Raw genomic sequence first — 19,017 nt, forward strand, 5'->3', positions numbered from 1 at the left:
AACAGCTGTAACAATAACTTATTCAACAAGAAACACTTTGCTTCCACCTTTGAGGAAGTTTATGTCTAGTGGGTAATGTGTAATTAATGAAGCAGACAAACATGTTGTTTTGGGTTTTTTTATTCGAAAAAATCAAGGAGGGGTCGTATCAAAACATTGTTTTCTCTTTTTTTTTCTTAAGTGAATGATTTTTTTACACTCTTTTTAGCAATATGCAGTCATTTTCTTATAAAAACCTGTGATTGTAGGTTTAAATCCTGGTTCGCCCTGGTTATGTTTTTAGGTTTGTCAGCACCATCATGTAACCCATGGTCATTGTATCACCAAAGTGGTAGATAAGAAAGACCTGCATCACATCGGGCATCTTCCTGAGGCAAGGGCGTTAACTGACTATAAAAGTCCAGTTTCCACCCTTGCCAAACTAGGCTGGTCTTTCTAGGCTCGATCGAAGCGCTATTATATAGTTTGATTGAAAAGATGAAATGATAAGGAAAATATCTGTAGACGCTGAGTTGGCAGTACACAATTATGCTTTGCAAATCCTGCAACTGACCGAAATCTGCATGGATGTTTGCAAACCCGATGTTGATTTCGTTACACGATTTTGATTGGACTATGCATAGACTCGTTAGTCCAGCCAAAATATAACTCCATAATGACAGCCTAGTTCGGCAAGGGTGGAAACTGAACTTTTATAGTCAGTTCACGCTCTTGCCTTGGGAAGATGCACTTTGGGCTTTTCTCTCACATCAAGCTAACACGCTGTGATATGACTGGAATACTGTTCAAAGTGGCGTTAAACCCAACTCACTCATGTCACTATGTAAGTGCAATAATCAGAAATGCAACATTTTACCTCATTTCCCCCCACCCAATGAAAATAATATTTCATGGGCTATAGACATGGTTGTATGTGTAGGACTAAGTGTACTGGTTTGTACAAATATAAAAGCCAACATGGTTTTGAGACAGTCCCTCAACTCCCCAAGACAAGGAAGAGGATGTTGATCATTGTAACTCAGTTGTAGGGTTGTATAATGCATTGAACTCTGACCTCACACAAGGTCACATTTGTCTTAAAGGTGTAGGGGATCAAAGTGTAATTGAAGACTGTCAGATAAACGGGTGCTCAGCAAGGGTATAGCTATATGGAAAAATTCAAACGTAAACAATCGGTTTATATTACAGTACTTGTTTTTCTTAAACACTCATAACACTTAACAAACGCAAACACAAGCAGGCCAGTGCAACATATTTGAAAACAGAGATATCACTAAATATCCTTACCACCATCTAATAACACATTTTAAGTATAAAACAGTTTGATTATTGTGATCAAACCCAGATATCCTCATGAAACATAATCTGTCAATGCCAGAGTATAACCATGCTAGATTGTCCACCGAAACAGATTACATTTGGCGTAAAGGGCATAACAGCTGTGAAAATTATATGAATGGACCAATGAAAATCAGTTGTGACACCAAGTGTTGGCGAAAAGGGTAAGGGAAATGTAACAAGTAAACAACAACATCGAACCGACTCATCAACGACAATTTTGACACTGGTAGGCGGGTGAACCTGTAAATTAACAAAGAACACACTAAAGTCCTTTTTTATAATTATTTATTTTATCTTATTTTGGAAAAGATTTTAAAGTGTAAGCACTTGTTTTTTTGTGCTACGTGGTACTAAGCTGCACCCAGCGTTAGAAATTGGCACTAGTCCTATAGTCCTCACCAAACTGCCCAATGGTAAAGGTATCCTAAGGACTAGTAGAAATTGGCCTATTTTAAGGGTTTTGCTACATGTTATCATTATAAGGACTAGTGGACAAAAAATGTTAGTTTCTAACCCTGTGCACCACTGCTAAGTTCACTGCTCAGTTTTGGGGAGATGTGAAAATGAATCAAGAAAACAACTGTATGATCATACAATTTTATGGATAACAACTTCTTTAATACTGTAAAAAACGATGTTTCGGTATAGATCCTTATACCGTTGTCAAGCAAGACTGAATGAGGGACGTAGTACAGAATATATATAGTAGGTGGAGGATTAACAGTAGATTAACAGTAGAGGATTATCAGTAACAACAAATGCATATATGAGTGTGATGATATAGGTAAGGTGTTGACAATTGTTGTTGAGTTGTTATTCATAAAATTGTGTCTACCTTATCATCCGTCAACTTCTAAGTAATGCCTGTCAAACAATTTAACTGTGTGATCTCTAAGTCAGAATGTAGATTGAACTGATCTTTACATAGACAATACATAACTAAAGACTGAAGAATATTCATAGCGACGAAATGGAACATTTTTACAAACAAAGTTGACCTTTTCCGGATGTTCGGACGGTCATTTCAAACACTGCTCTTCACTTCTGGACAGATCTGCTCTTCAGCTATTGTCATCTGTGCTAGTGTTTTGTCTCGTTTCCATGGCAACATAATGATTGAAATAGATGTAGAAATGTCACTGTTGATGTCATGATATGTCTCATGATGAACATCTACACAGGTGATCATATATGTGATGGACGGCTCCGAAATAGATTTGATTTCTGTTTATGTTGATTAAGAATCAAGGATGACCGACAAGGATCTATTTGATGTACCTGAGAAATTGTTATTATATACCACACTGCCTTAATAGTTGTTCCTGGAGAATTAGGGTCACCATGTACTACTCTGCTGAGATGTATAAATGCTCCGGGGACAACAGCTTGTAGAAATGTGTACTGACATTTAGTCATACTTGACATGATGCTGAAGATCGTTCCATGGTATATGGAATACTATTTGTATGACAACGTGTCCAAGTAATTAGTCACATCTGGCCTTACAACTGTTAGGCGGACAAAAATATGCTTTGTATGTAAGGGTTTGTGACTTGTATTGATCCGTTTGATGAAGTTTCTGTGTCATCAGTTGTATTCTACATCCACTTTGTGATATGAGAAATGTTAGCTTACTTCTCTCGCTTTCACTGTCTTGATTTCTCTCTCTCTTGATTTCTTATTCTCTCTCGACCCATGAAGATCCGGGGTATAATAGGTCTTCAGAAACCCATGCTTGCCGTAAAAGGCTACTATGCTTGTCGTAAGAGGCGGCTAACAGGATCTGGTGGTCAGGCTCGCTGACTTGGTTGTTGCATGCCATCGATCCCAAATGTGTGGATCACTGGAATGTCTGGTTGATTATTTACAGACCGCCACCATATAGCTTGAATATTGCTGAGTGCGACGTTAAACAACGAACCAACCTACCAAATCTCTCTCTTACTCTCTTTATTTATTTATTTCTTTCTAATTTTATTCTCTCTCTCTCTCTCTCTCTCTCTCTCTCTCTCTCTCTCTCTCTCTCTCTCTCTCTCTCGTGTAGGTAATGTGTAATTTAAGAGTACTAATGTGTCGGCAAGCACACCTTCACACCCACACAATTCAGACATTCCAAAATACACCTCTAAATATCAATTCAAGGTTAGTTCATGTCAATTTGAAAATAAGACTATCTACATACATTCAAAATGAACAGAACAGAAAATAATTGCTATCCGACTGTGTTACTATCCTATCCTTTGTCATTTTCTTTGCTTATAGATTTCAAACACCAAGTGACTTATAATGGCCCCCACTCCCGATGTAGTCAGCTGTCCACACGGTTATGCACACATACAGGGTCTTAACCTCGTTTATCTCGTGTACACACTCCTCACGTCAAAGGTCCGACCACTTCCATTGAGTAACACTGGGGGGAGGTGAGCTGGAGAGAGGGAGTGGAAGTCCTTTTCTTTTTGGAGAAATGATTTTGGGGGGGTTGCAGTGATTTAAGACATACAGTCTCAATTTCTCTTAAAGGGGGTGTCAAGCAGTGAATACTGAAACACTTTGGAAAATGCATAATGGATTTTGATTCTTGATATGTAACAAGGGACCGGTAGCTTATGTCCAGGTATGACAGCGTGAATGAGGATTCAAACTCAGACACCATTATTGCAATGTTGCATGCCTTCAGGCCACACAGCCACATACCAGTTGCTTTGTTTTGTGTCAGTTTGCTGAAAATTATTTCTTAAATTCCACTCTCTGGTTTCTTAGTGTCTCAGTATAGTTGGGCCCATGCCCCATTGGGATTCTGGGTCAGTATAGTTGGGCCCAGGCCCCATTGGGATTCTGGGTCGGTATCGTTGGGCAAAGGCCCCCGTTGGGATTCTGGGTCAGTATCGTTGGGCCCAGACTCCATGGCGATTCCTGGTCAGTATCGTTTGGCCAAGGCCCCCATTGGGATTCTGGGTCAGTATAGTTGGGCCCAAGTCCCTGTTGGGATTCTGGGTCAGTAGTTGGCCCAAGTCTCCGTTGGGATTCTGGTTCAGTAGTTGGCCCAAGTCCCCGTTGGGATTCTGGTTCAGTATAGTTGGGCCCAAGTCCCCGTTGGGATTCTGGGTCATTATAGTTGGGCCCAGGCCCGCTTTGGATCCGAGGTAGAATAGGTCTTCAGCAACCTATGCTAGCCGTAAAAGGCGACTTTACTTGTCGTAAGAGACAACCAACAGGATCGGGTAGTCAAGCTTGCTGACTTGGTTGAAGCATGTCATTGTATCCCAATTGATCGATGCTCATGATGTCAATAACTGGATTGTCTGGTCCAGACTACCTTATTTACAGACCACTGTCATAGAGCTGGAATGTCACAGAGTGTGGTGTTATACAACAAACAAACAAACAAACAAACAATCAATCAATCAAACAAATCAAATGTCATGGTCAGCCCTGGTGTATTGCACAAGGACATGTCAGAACAAGGCTGTTGTACGTTTAGCAGGCCACCAGTTTGATAACCACCAGAAGCCAGTCTTGGCCACTATGTCCATCAACAGCACTCAGAAGGGATTACACGAGCAAATAAAGGACAAATACATTGGGAAGGGTTGACTTCACTTCCTGGCAGCCAGTACCAGCTCACAACCGATACGTAGGCGGAGTTTAACGCGGACTGCAAATGTCTTCCTCCTTTGACCTCTGTCAACCTCTTGTGTCCAAATTTTGCGAATCATTTTTCTGGAACTTTTGTTTGTTGTGGCCATTTGTTGTTTGGGCTGCAGTATTTTCTGAGTTGGCCGTTTCATTCACGGAAGAGGCCCATGTTTGAGTTGGAAGGAGCTGTTGTTATGTTTACGCCCACCATTAGTGTATTGTGGTAACACAAGGACTTGGATAACACTGCTGTCTGTTGTGTCATTTCATACATACATACATACATACATACATACATACATACATACATACATACATACATACATACATACATACATACATACATACATACATACATACATACATACATACATATAATATATATATATATATATATATAATATAATGTATACCATATTCGACGTAATAAGCACCCAGGGCGCTCTCAAAATTAGAAATAGGGGGCTCTTATTAGAATATTATTTTGGTGGAAAAAACAGAGTTGAAAGATAAATTTTGTGGTTTATGCTGACAGCCTGAAATGTTTATATACGAGAGATATATTTTTCCAGAATTTAACTGCCCATAATTAAGGGTGCATATAACACACGAGTGCGTATCATGCGCGAATAAATAAGAATTGTGTACATTGAACAATCGGAAAGGGTGCTAATTGGGATTGTTCACGAGCCAATATATTAGCAAATATCGCCGTGGGCGCTTATTAGAGCGGGGCGCTTATTACGTCGAATACAGTATCTGTACTTGAATATTAATTACTGAGTTGGTGTGTGGTATGGATTTTTACCCATTTGATGACATTGAGGACATTTTTTATTGAAATAATTTTAAAATTTCTCATTTCAAAAGGAATTTGTTACATCGGGTTTTAAACATTAAGGTATTATAGAAGTAAATTGAATATGTGAAAAATAATAGTTTTTTCACAATTTGTAGATGATGACAATGACTTTTTGATTTTTTGGAGGATTTTTTAGATGATGCTATCTTTTTGCTTTAAATGAGGTTTTTGCTGGAACCATCAAGAGAGAACAGACATTGTCAAAATTTAATGTTACTGAGAATTTTGTGATAGAGGTACCGAGGCACAATTGTTCCCAGTTTCTGTTTGAAACAGATTTGTGGGAGTGTCAAATGAGTGGCTGAAAGGTGACTGTTTGATCTTTGAACCAAGTAGTTAAACAGTGTGGCCTATAGTAAAAGAAAACTATGTAACGTTTTTTCTTTGTTATACCAGTAGTTAATCAAGAATTATTAAAACAGTATAAAAACAATATATCCACCCGTATCCAAGAAATGTACACACATACTTAAGATTGAAGAGGTACCACAAATCATGACAGTATTGTTCAAAGACGACTGAGCCTCCAACAGTCATCGCACTGTGATTGGTTGTCAGGCAAGCAGTTTTAAGTCTCCTCCCGCGCGGGTCACTTAAAGGTTTGGTTACGTCTAGTCTACACTTGATATGAACCACTGTGGAATATTTGTTTTACAATTGTTCAACACTTGGTTCTCTTGGGGAGATTTAATTAGACTAGCGTGGCCCTGATAATGCCGCCACGTTTAAAATACAAGGACTTAGAAAACGATAAGGTATGTTTAGTTTAAGATTTAGAATGGAAAGTCAACAGATGTTAAGAGTGGTAGAATTTCAAGTTGTGAATACAAATTGTGTTTTTTGCGTGGGATCAACAGTGAATTGCTACGCTGAATATAAACCGAGTTTGAAATGTTGAAATGTTTCTTTGGCAGCTGGAAGATTTTATTTGCAACCATTAGTTTGAAGACGGAAATGATCTTTGTGAAAGATGTTAGATTTAAAACAATTTAATTTTCTTGTTTTTGAATGAAATTGGTTAGATGCCCTAGGGGTTTTGAAACAAATTTTTGGCCATCAGGCCTCAAAGTTGCGACTAAACCGGTAGCCAATGCTACCTAAATTTGAGTTTGTCTACTGTCTAATATTCAGAGGTAGCCAAATGACTACCTTAAAAAATATCTTGTGGCGACTAAATTCTATTGCTACACATTTGTAGACACAAAAATAAATAACAGCTGATCCTGGTAAACACATCTGCTAATAATTGTACTCGAAAATAATTCCTCTGAAAGTCGACAATGAACCGAAATACATAAATATAAATGTAATTAGTATTTTATTTCAGTTGACAATGCTCATTCGATAAGCAAGGATATACCTATATAATCTGGTGACATAAATTGCATCATTGTTCGAGTCACAAGTAACAAAAATCAAGTACAGTTTCCACTAATATACAATTCCAAGACTAGTGCTATAACTTGTACATATTAAAATAGTTATCTGATAAAAGATAATTTCAAATGCTTTTGGTTACCTACAATATTCACTTGGCTTCTTTATTTTAACACTGGCTACCTGGAAAAAATTTGGCTACTTGGTAAAAATTTAAAGCCTGGCAATTCCAACAATTGATGTGGTGTTGACAGGATTAACTTGAAAAGTGCATATTGTTTGTTGAGACTAAGTAATGGAAATCCATTTTTCATATAATAAAGCAGGGGTATATCTACAATTTCAAATAGAGTACCCTTGGCAGGCGTATTGGGAAACATTATAAATATGCTCCTTGTTGTAAGAGACAATTTAATTTGAGAACAGACGAGCGTAGACATTATTAATCACCTCGGCTGTCGCTTCACCCCGAAGCAGTTGTGGTGTATCAAAGGTATCATTTTGGTTGGCAGCAAAGTGTTGTTTTTAATAGGCTGCCTACATGTTTTCATTAAAAGTTGGTGTTTGTTTGTTTGATGTTTCCGCTCTCAGCACTATTCCAGCTATAATGACAGCAGCTTGTAAACAATCGAGTCTGGACCAGACAATCCAGTGATTGATATGATCATCAATGTATGCAGTTGGGATACGATGACATGCATCAACCAAGTCAGTCAGCCTGACCACCCATTCCTGCAGTCGAATCTTAGGACAAGCATAAGCATGGGTTGCTGAAGACCTATTCTAACCCGGATTTTCATGGGTCTCATAAGTTAGTGAATGATGCTGACGTTTTCCCTGGGTGTGACTGCACCTAGATCACACAAATTGTTGCTCATGGCATCGACCACTGGTTTATCTGATCTATACTCTGCATATTTAACATGACTGCCTACAGCACACCAGAAATAAACTACTCAAAAAAAGTTAAAGACCACCCATGACGATTAACCATAGTAATATGAAAGAATCGGGTGTTCCTTTACTTCTTTTAAGTAGTATACAATGTTTTCATGATCTTGTCATTTATATATCATTACGACTTAGCAACCCATGCTTGCCCGGCTTGTCGTAAGAGGTGACTATGCTTGTCGTAAGAGGCGACTTATGCTTGTCGTAAGAGGCGACTATGCTTGTCGTAAGAGGAGACTGACGGGAACGGGTTATCAGGCTCGCTAACATGGATCGATGGTCATGAGGTCAATCACTGGATTGTCAGGTCCATATTCAATCATTTACAGACTGCCGTCATATAGCTGGAATATTGTTGAGTGTGACGTTAAACCACAAACAATCATACAAAGAAATAAATGTCATTACTATATTTGAAAATAAGTATTTTGGGCATTTTTGATCAGTCAGATTCCTGGAAAATGAAGTGATCTGAAAACCCTGACGTAGGCAACGGTGTTGCTCTTGTTATCAGAGTCTTTGACATGAGCTTGCCAAGACACTTTTAGGTTAATGTGTAATATTATATTTTTACATATTTTCAGCGAGTGTCCCAGTGTTCTGTCATCCCATATTGCGAGAGCCACGTACCTTCGCATAACGAAACTCGATGTACGACCCTTCTACATAGAAATAGATGATGACGATGACGACGATGATGATGACGACGAAGATGATGAAGACGAGGAGGAAGTCAACATCACTGAAAATAATGGCAGCGGAACATCGCAAAACTCCGAGACGCTTATACCTCGTAAGTTGTCTTCTGATCAGTTTTATTTCTTGAGATTATAAGTGTATCTTTGTATTATGAGACCGCCTCAGTGGTCGAATAGATACAGCATCTGCCAGGAGAGGTGAAGGTCAGTGGTTCAAGACCTTGCAGCATCATACAAAGACGGTGGTACTTATTGTTACCCTGCTGTCTTGAATGCGAAGTTAGACCCCATTTCACCCCACCCTACTTTCACATTATGACCAGCATATATTAGAAATACAACTTGTATTTTACCAACAATATGGATGCCCTTGTATTAGTTGACGTGAAGACAAAACCTAATACCGTATTCGACGTAATAAGCGCCCCGCTCTAATAAACGCCCATGGCGATATATGCTAATATATTGGCTAGTGAACAATCCCAATTAGCACCCCTTCCGATTTATCAATGTACACAAGACTTATTTATTCGTGTATAATACGCACTCGTGTGTTATATGCGCCCTTAACTCTTTCAACACCGTAGGCCGGTTATCCGGCCAAGAAGCATTGAGTCCCCAGACACCGCAGGCCGGTTATCCGGCCAAGCCGTAGTCACGTCAAAATAGTATATATTTTTATGGACCTACCTGTAATATCATTCATTTATTAAATCTACCACATTTCACAATGTCTGAAATACATATTCCATTTCAATTTAACATTTTTTATCGTTAAATTAAAAAATTATTCACTATTTCCCGCGATGTTATTGAAAATCAAATTCTCGGACACACATTTCGACATCGGGTCCACATCGAACACGTCAAAGAGGAAAATAAAGACGTTTTAAACAAATCTTTAAATATATTATACAAAGTAAGGAATAAAATCAACAAAACTATATCTAAAAGTAATCAAACTTACATCTAAGTTATTATTTCCATCTTTTCGTGCGATCGCGTGTAATGTAAGTCAAATGACATCTCGGCTTTCGTCGCCTTGAATTCTCGGCTCGGACACGATGTTTAATACAAAAATATATGCATGAAAAATCTTTGTCACAGCTCGTAATCTAGCACGATACATTCACGAAGTTCCATATTTTTAATATATATCGTGATTTCCTGCTCAAAACGTTCAGAATGACACGATTTAACAAAATTCTTTCGCCAACTTCTGTAATTTATCGAACACGAGCTTGGTATCACAGCTGTAATTTGATTGGCTGCCTTAGGTCACGTGCTCAAAATTGACCAATCACGAAACTTGTAGCAGATTTCAGCAAGAAAGCGTCATTAGAAACCAATTTTAATCCAATGAAATCGCTTGTTATAACAACGAAAAAAACTCAGTCGATGTTACGAGCGTGTAGATGAAGGAATAAGCTTTCCAGCGATGTGTCATTGCCATTCTTCGACGAACGTGTTATTCATACGAAACCTCGAAAATGGGGGTATTTCTTCATTTTACTGAGCGGACAGTCGCTGTTATCGGGAAATGGGTGATGACAGAAACTATTTATAATTCTTTTTAAAATGATTTTCCAATTACGTAAACAATGAAAATAAAACAGAAATAGGTACGTGGATATTATGAAATCATATATTTGCCGAAAATCGTCAAGTTTTCGCTTCCTTGGTCCTTAATCTGGATGTTAACAACGTGTTAGTGTACATTTTTTATTTAAAAAAAAAGAATTTAATTAAGTTGTAAATGCATTATTTTACATAATGTGAAAAATATAACTTTCATATTTATAAACCATAGGATCAGACCTTTCAAATGGTGTATAACATGTAGTAGCAAATATATTTTACAAGCAGGTATTTTCTTTGATAAATGTTGGCTTCATCTATCACACAAGAGTCTCTGGGAACTCGGTGTCCCAGCAGTAAACACTTCTGGTTGACTGGTGTTGAAAGAGTTAATTATGGGCAATTAAATTCTGGAAAAATGTATCTGTCGTATATAAACAGTTCAGACTGTCAGCATAAACCATGAAATTTATCTTTCAACTCTGTTTTTTCCACCAAAGTAATATTCTAATAAGAGCCCCCCTATTTCTAATTTTGAGAGCGCCCTGGGCACATATTACGTCGAATACGGTATGTCAAAATACTAAGTGCTGTCCACCGTGGAGATCCGGGGTAGAAGTGGTCTTCACCAACCCATGCAAGAGGCGACTAAAGGGATCGGTGTGTCAGTCTCGCTGACTTTGTTGACCGTCTGGCGTTACGTTATTGAGGGGATAAAACAAGGACTGGTCAGCTCGGAGTCACCATGATGGTCTGAGTGGGGTATTCCTGTTAAACTGCGGCATGGTATCTCAATGGGCTAGCACTCTAAAATCGGCATCAGTCCAGACTAGTACACAAGCAGACACACACTCGTACATGTGTGTCACTATTATCAATGCAATAATCTTAAACATGTTAAACCCCATTTGACCTCACCTCACCTCACCTCACCTCACCTCACTTCACCTCACCTCACCTCACCTCACCTCAGACCTCAGAAGATCCGGGATAGAACTGGTCTTCAGCAACCCATTCTTGCCTTAAAAGGGGACTATGCTTGTCGTTAGAGGAAACTGATGCGATCGGGTGGTCAGGCTCGCTAACTTGGTTGATGTATGTCATCGTATCCCAATTGCGTGGATCGATGCTCATGATGTCAATCACTGGTTTGTCTGATGCAGACTCGATTATTTACAGAACGCTATCATATAGCTGGAACATTGCTGAGTGCGGCTTTTAACAAACAAACAAACAAACAAACTCAGCTCAGCTCAGCTCAACTCAACTCAACTCAACTCAACTCAACTCTACTCTGTCATCGTTTGCACATCTACATCTAATGTATGTAGGTATTCCTATTGTCTATATGCTTGCGTGAAGTTCACCCAACATTGTTTATCATTTCAGATATAGATTCTCGTCGTCTGTTGAAGGAAGTGATCAGGATTGTCCATGATATTTGTAGAGTGTGGCAGCAGTCTTTCCCTGCACTACTTTTACCTCAGCGCTCACATCAAGTGTGTTCCTACGCCATCAAAAATACTCGCCGCAAAATGGAAGACAAACACGTGATCATGCCAGATCTCAATGCACTCTTTAACCTCAAGGTCAGAGTTGTTCAATTCAAATTATACACAATTTCTTCAAATACCCTACCTCTATTACATCACAGCCATAAATTCTGTTTTGGCTGTTCTCACACTAAAAATCTTTAGAGTTTTCAACAGATGTCCTCGTCAGTGTCAGCTATCTAATGAGCAGTTGTACGGGAAACAGTACCAGAATGTTGCATTATGCATTATACAAATTCATACGTTTCTATTCATGTTGACATCGCTCAAAAGTGCTTGGAGGGCCCAGCCATCTAAGGTGCCACAATCTGATGTGCAGCGTTGAATCTACGATCTTGGGTTCGAATCCCAGATTCACCCAATTAAGTTTCTAGGTTTGTCAGCACCATACCCATGCTCATGGGTTTTTTACCAAAGTAGTAACCCTCTGATACCTGCATCACTTTGAGCTTTCCTCCCACATTAAGCTGACATGCTGGGATATTCTGTGAACGTCTAAATTCCCCAGGGAGCTGAGAATAGAAATCCAATATAAATATTATTATTATTATTATTTTTATTTTTATTTTTATTTTTATTATTTTTATTATTTTTATTATTTTTATTATTATTAAGACTGCGTCCATGTTTCTTCCCATGTGATGTTGCTGAAATATAGTCCAAAACAGAGTTGAACCTAGATCACTCACTCCCTCACTCACTCACCGTATGATACACAAATCTACTAAAATATATGGATGTAAATATGACCCCCGTGACATTCCAGGACAGAAGAGAACATCTTCCTCTCCGTCGACCCTTCAGTGGCATACATATGATTATGTGGGGATATGTGAATCTGTTGCTGTAATGTAAAGTATGCGCTGTCTACTTGAGTGACATCGTGCCGTCCTGCTGTCGTGTACTTGAGCTGGCGACTTCCTTGAAGGATGTGGGTCTGTTGGTATCAGCGTGGCATGTACGACCAGGGTTACACAGGACGCTAAATATTGCATTCTGTACTCGTACAAGTTGAGAAAGGATGCGATTAATTATATATGGCTGTTTTGAACAATAAACTGATTGACTTTGTGGGTTGCATATATAACATAGTGTTTAAAATAATCACAAAATATTTGTGCCAATTGGGCCACCTACCCTAAAATTTACAAGCCAGTTTCAAATTTCACGAGCTTTAATTTCCAACAGTCTATTTTTCAATTTTTTATTCTGTTAAGGTATCAATAAAAGAAATTGCAAATCATGAGTCAAATATTTTAATATCGTCAATTCGTTATGGACATTAATTTGTTTTCTGATGGTTGTATTGATCTAAAGACACAGGAAAATATTTAATTATTTTTATCAACTTGGAGGTGTGCATAACAATATTACAGTTTAAATATCAGTAGCCAGTCAGGCTAGGGTCATTTTACTTTAGAATATTTAGCCCGACCAATTTTGCTAGCCATGGGCTGGCAGGCAGGTGATTATTTATCTTTCTGATAACATAAAACTAACAAGTCTAGCCTTGTAAGAAAAACACTGTGTTCACAGGGTGTCAGTGGTTGATTTTCTCAATTTAATCTAAAATTGAAATCTCCATCTATAGTAGATCACAGACATACATAGATGTACGTCTTTGAATAGATTTAAGACTTCCGAGCATGTGCAGTAACAGAACACTGGAAATTCTTGGAAATCACTTGTCACAAGCTCAGAATGTGAAAGACTCCGAAATAGACAGACCCAGTAAATCCCAGTGTGTCTGTTCACTCATAGCAGACATGGCGGACAGATGATTTCCCTTCCTGCTGAATCCATCAGGGGGAATAACTCTGCATGGCTTGCACACTGCTCATCTTTCATAGGTTTTGAAGAAATTAAAAAATTCATGTCAGTGTTTTTTAGAAATGTCAAAGAGGGAGATTAAGTCAGGGACTGAAATAGACAGGTTGAATTCTGATATGCTGATAAGTGTATTTTAGTACAGGCAGAGATTCAGTTGAGGATATGTTGACGTCTTGACAAGGTTTATTTCCTGAATATCACAGCTGTGGTTGTTTTTTAACGTGTCAAATCTAATTCTGGACAGTCTGCACGAGGAAGATGATTGATACGAACGACAAAACAAGACATGAGAAAAGAAATAAATGTGGTTGATATCTATCATCCCAAACTAACTTCCATACGAGGGAGGTGGAATAGGCCTTCAGCAACCAGTGCTTGCCATGAAGATGCGGGGTGGAATAGGTCTTCAGCAACCCATGCTTGCCGTGAAGTTGCGGGGTGGAATAGGCCTTCAACAACCCATGCTTGCCGTGAAGATGCGGGGTAGAATAGGTCTTCAGCAACCCAAGCTTGCCGTAAAAGGTGACTTTGCTTGTCGTAAGAGCCGACTAACGGGATCTGGTGGTCAGATTCGCTAACTTGGTTGATGCATGTCATTGTATCCCTATTGCGTGGATTGATGCTCGTGATATCACTTACTGGTCCAGAATCTATTATTCAGAGACCGCCGCTATATAGCTGGAATATTGCAATGACAAGGGCCCTTGATTGTCATGTTTAATTTCGAACACTGTCAAAATAAACCTAATATTTTCAGTTTAGTTTTTCTTGATATCTGAGGATGCCTTGATAATCCTTGTTTTAGCTGATACATGTATCAGGGTTTACCAAAACATCCATGGCAGTGATTTTTATTGTTTTCTAAATTAGGGTCAGGAATCATAACTAATTGCTCCCCGGATATTTATTATGAGGGTGGATTGTCTGGTCCAGATTAGATAATTTACAGACCGCTGTCACATACTGGAATATTGCAGAGTGCGGCGTGAAACAAACAACAAACACACATCTTTGAAAGGCATTTAGAAGTGATACACATAAGGAAAAGAATTCGTTTCGGAGTATATACTTACTCCTTCATCACCCGATGAAGGTCTCAGTAAGTATATACTCCGAAACGTTTTGTTCCTCATGATAAATAAATTGACATCCTTAAGTTCTTTCCCTAACAAACACACAATTATTGAAGAAACTTGACAGGAGTAATTGACGACTAACGGGATCGGGTGGTCAGGCTCCCTGACTTAGTTGATGCATGTCATTGTATCCCAATTGCCGAGATCAATGTTCATGATGTCAATCACTGGATTGTCTTGTCTACATTTGTTTATTTACAGAACGCCGGCATAGAGCTGGAATAATGCTGATTGCGGCGTGACGCAAACAGCAGGCACACATTGTTGAAAAAATCTAGATATTTAGGTAATATTATTGATGACTACTGCATTGTTAAGGTGAACTGTGTACAGATGCCATGACAGCCGAGGTAACCATGGGATGTGATTCAGGAAATAAGAATGTCATCCTTGCTTAAGATCTTCGGATGCTGCTTGTTAAAGAAGTTGATTCAAATGAATCCAACCAAAAAGTCTGTGAATCAAACGTTAAATTGACAACACACACACTTAGACAGGTATTTCAAGCCACAAATTCCTCTCGCAGTCACCCCCACTCCAGTGTCAGCCAAACAAAATACACTCATAGATTTTTGTTTGACGGAAATCTACAAGAACGTAATCTTCATCAAACAAGGGTTTTCTTTGATGTCAGAAGTATTGTCTGTTGTGAGCAATTTGCCTGTAGGCAGATTTGCCTTCATAGATGTCTTACACTACACAATTGTTTTGCTCAGGATTAAATGTCTTTGGTTTCTTTTTGTAGGTTTTAAAAAAACCTTGGAAGTTCTCCTTCTAGATTAGGGTTTTTCGTACTGATTGAATGTTTAGCATATCTGTCATATTTGTTGAAAAATGCTTATTTGATAACAGGATGTTATGTTTGTTTGTTTGTTTGTTGTTTAACGCCAAACACAGCAATATTCCAGCTATATGATGGTGTTCTGGAAATAATCAAGTCTGGACCAGACAATCAAGTGATTGACATCATGAGCATTGATCTAAGCTATTGGGATACGATGACATGCATCAACCAAGTCAGCGAGGCTGACCACCAGATCCCGTTAGTCGCCTCTTACCACAAGCATAGTAGCCTTTTACAGCAAGCATGGGTTGCTGAAGACCTATTCTAACCAGAATCTTCACAGGACCGGGATGTTATAATGATTATTGATACCAGGCATTTAATAATGTTATATATTAATGCACTGGTATCATAACAGAATTTTACGAAACGAGAAAAAATATATGAAAGTCTGGATGAAAATTTCAAAGTATTCTGCTCCAGCCAATATGAAAATGGTGTAGGCTAATTTTGTGAGTGAACATTAGCACTGGTTGCTATGTGTTATTGTGCCTGAAGACTTGGATGCTGCTGTCAGTGTACTATCAAGATACATGTAGTGATGTAGAGACACTCCACCTGTACAAGATGGGGGATGTGTATTTGCAGCATCTGTCTGTTGATTCAGCCTGTGTTTATTTCCCCCCAGTCATAAACAACTCACACCCTGCTGGTAATAAGCACGATCCCTGTGTTCTGTGACTATTGTGCAGTTATATTCCATGTTCTGTGACTATTGTACAGATATATCCCATGTTCCTAGACTATTGTGAAGATATATCCCATGTTCCTAGACTATTGTGCAGATATATCCCATGTTCCGTGACAGTTGTGCAGATATGTCCCATGTTGTGTGACAGTTGTGCAGATATATCCCATGTTCCGTGACAGTTGCGCAGGTATATCCCATGTTCTGTGACTATTGTGCAGGTACATCCCATTTTCCTAGAGTATTGTGCAAGTATATCCATGTTCCTAGACTATTGTGCAGATATATCTAATGTTCCGTGACAGTTGCGCAGGTATATCTCATGTTCTGTGACAGTTGTGCATAAATATCCCATGTTCTGTGACTATTGTGCAGGTACATCCCATTTTCCTAGAGTATTGTGCAAGTATATCCATGTTCCTAGACTATTGTGCAGATATATCCCATGTTCCGTGACAGTTGTGCAGATATATCCCATGTTCCATGACAGTTGCGCAGATATATCCCATGTTCTGTGACTTTAGAGCAGATTGAGATAATCTGACAGTTACAATTTGTGACATGCATTATGTGCTTTCATAGCCTGACATTCGGGTGGATGCTCATGTTATCAACCACTGGTTTACCAGGTTGGGATTTGAATATTTCAAGACCATCATTCTACACCTGGAATATTGCTGGCTGCTGAATATTCACTCACTCTGACTTACTGAGGGAGTGCTGCAACCACGGGCATAACCAGAGCACTCCATTCACTAACTCCGGGTTTATAGACAGCACCATAAGCTATAGGCTGCACTCTGACTTACTGAGGGAGTGCTGCAACCACGGGCATAACCAGAGCACTCCATTCACTAACTCCGGGTTTATAGACAGCACCATAAGCTATAGGCTGCACTCTGACTTACTGAGAGAGTGCTGCAACCATGGGAATAACCAGAGGACTCCATTCACTAACTCCAGGTTTATAGACAGCACCATAAGCTATAGGTTGCACTCTGACTTACTGAGAGAGTGCTGCAACCATGGGAATAACCAGAGGACTCCATTCACTAACTCCGGGTTTATAGACAGCACCATAAGCTATAGGCTGCACTCTTACTTACTGAGAGAGTGCTGCAACCATGGGAATAACCAGAGGACTCCATTCACTAACTCCGGGTTTATAGACAGCACCATAAGCTATAGGCTGCACTCTTACTTACTGAGAGAGTGCTGCAACCATGGGAATAACCAGAGGACTCCATTCACTAACTCCAGGTTTAAAGACAGCACCATAAGCTGTAGGCTGCACTCTGACTTACTGAGAGAGTGCTGCAACCATGGGAATAACAAGAGGACTCCATTCACTAACTCCAGGTTTATAGACAGCACCAGTAGCTATAGGCTGCACTCTGACTTACTGAGAGAGTGCTGCAACCACGGGGATATCCAGAGGACTCCATTCACTAACTCCAGGTTTATAGACCGCACCATAAGCTATAGGTTGCACACTGACGTCTGAATGAGTCGCACCAGATTTAGATGAGATCGCCTTCTGGAGATTGAACTTTGACCTGGTGTTAGGCTTCTAAGAGCGCTGGTGTATTCTGGTATTTATCACGAACACACCCTTCTGTAGTCACGGTGCATTTTCAGTGCAGGGTAAATGGATCAGCCATCTTGATCAGGTGCTCTACTTATGTGAAGAGTTAATGAACCCATTGGCATACATGTTACAACGAACTTGTTGTACTTTGGACCAGGTTCACGTGTGGTAAACAAGTAACAATTAACTTGGTAGATAACAATGTTTCAGCCAAGTCGTTATAGGTCATAATTAATAGATTAGAAACTGATAATAGGTGAACAATTGATGTGTGACGGTTACCAATTCACACAAAAGTAACAGTTACTCTTTTCTGAACAGTCTTTAGGAAATTACCATTTAATAATTTAATATTTGTGACCACTAGGAGAAAAGGGACTTTATCGGTGCTAGGATACAATTGTGCTGTGACGTCATAAAGAAAGACGTTAGACGTCAATTTTTTCGTATAAATCGCCATATGTGCAGACTTACAAAACTATCTTATTTTTCTCATTAGTTCGTAATGTAATAAAAACATCATTTCGAAACATTTCAGCGTACAATCAATTATCAATTAATCTTAAAGCTGCAACCATTACATAGATACTGATAAGTCTGAAAATGGGACTTTGCTTAAAATGAATCCAAATGTTTGATGCCATGTATCTCTGTAATAAATATGAATTGAAGGTGATGAATTGTATTTTTGTGGTCCTAGGATACTGTAGTTTTAAAATATAATAAGACGTCAAAATGTGATTTTTCACCCATATTGTCCCTTATCTCATGGTGGGTCACATTTGGTGTTGCCAGTTGCATTGTTTGTTTGAGACAAAATATTTTGTTCTAGCAGGCTCGTTAAAACCCGCACTCTTTTTTCTGAAAGAAAGAGCCAAACAGTTGGGGGTGGGTGGGGTGGTTGTACTTACACCCAGATACAAGAATACTGGCAC

The 19,017-nt window shown here is 39.0% G+C and overlaps 1 protein-coding gene across 1 annotated transcript in view; it reads left to right on the plus strand.

The window, feature by feature from the left end:
- The window catches only part of LOC124111505 (protein phosphatase 1F-like), a 70,767-nt gene that overhangs the window by 43,754 nt on the left and 7,996 nt on the right, over nt 1-19,017 (plus strand). The window contains exons 2-3 of the mRNA XM_046471238.2: nt 8,752-8,960; nt 11,833-12,032. Of these exons, the coding sequence (XP_046327194.2) occupies nt 8,752-8,960; nt 11,833-12,032 (409 nt within the window). The remainder of the gene's footprint in view (nt 1-8,751; nt 8,961-11,832; nt 12,033-19,017) is intronic.

Source organism: Haliotis rufescens, unplaced genomic scaffold (genome assembly GCF_023055435.1).
Source record: "Haliotis rufescens isolate VD_foot unplaced genomic scaffold, xgHalRufe1.0.p SCAF_21, whole genome shotgun sequence".
Lineage (NCBI taxonomy): Eukaryota > Metazoa > Mollusca > Gastropoda > Lepetellida > Haliotidae > Haliotis > Haliotis rufescens.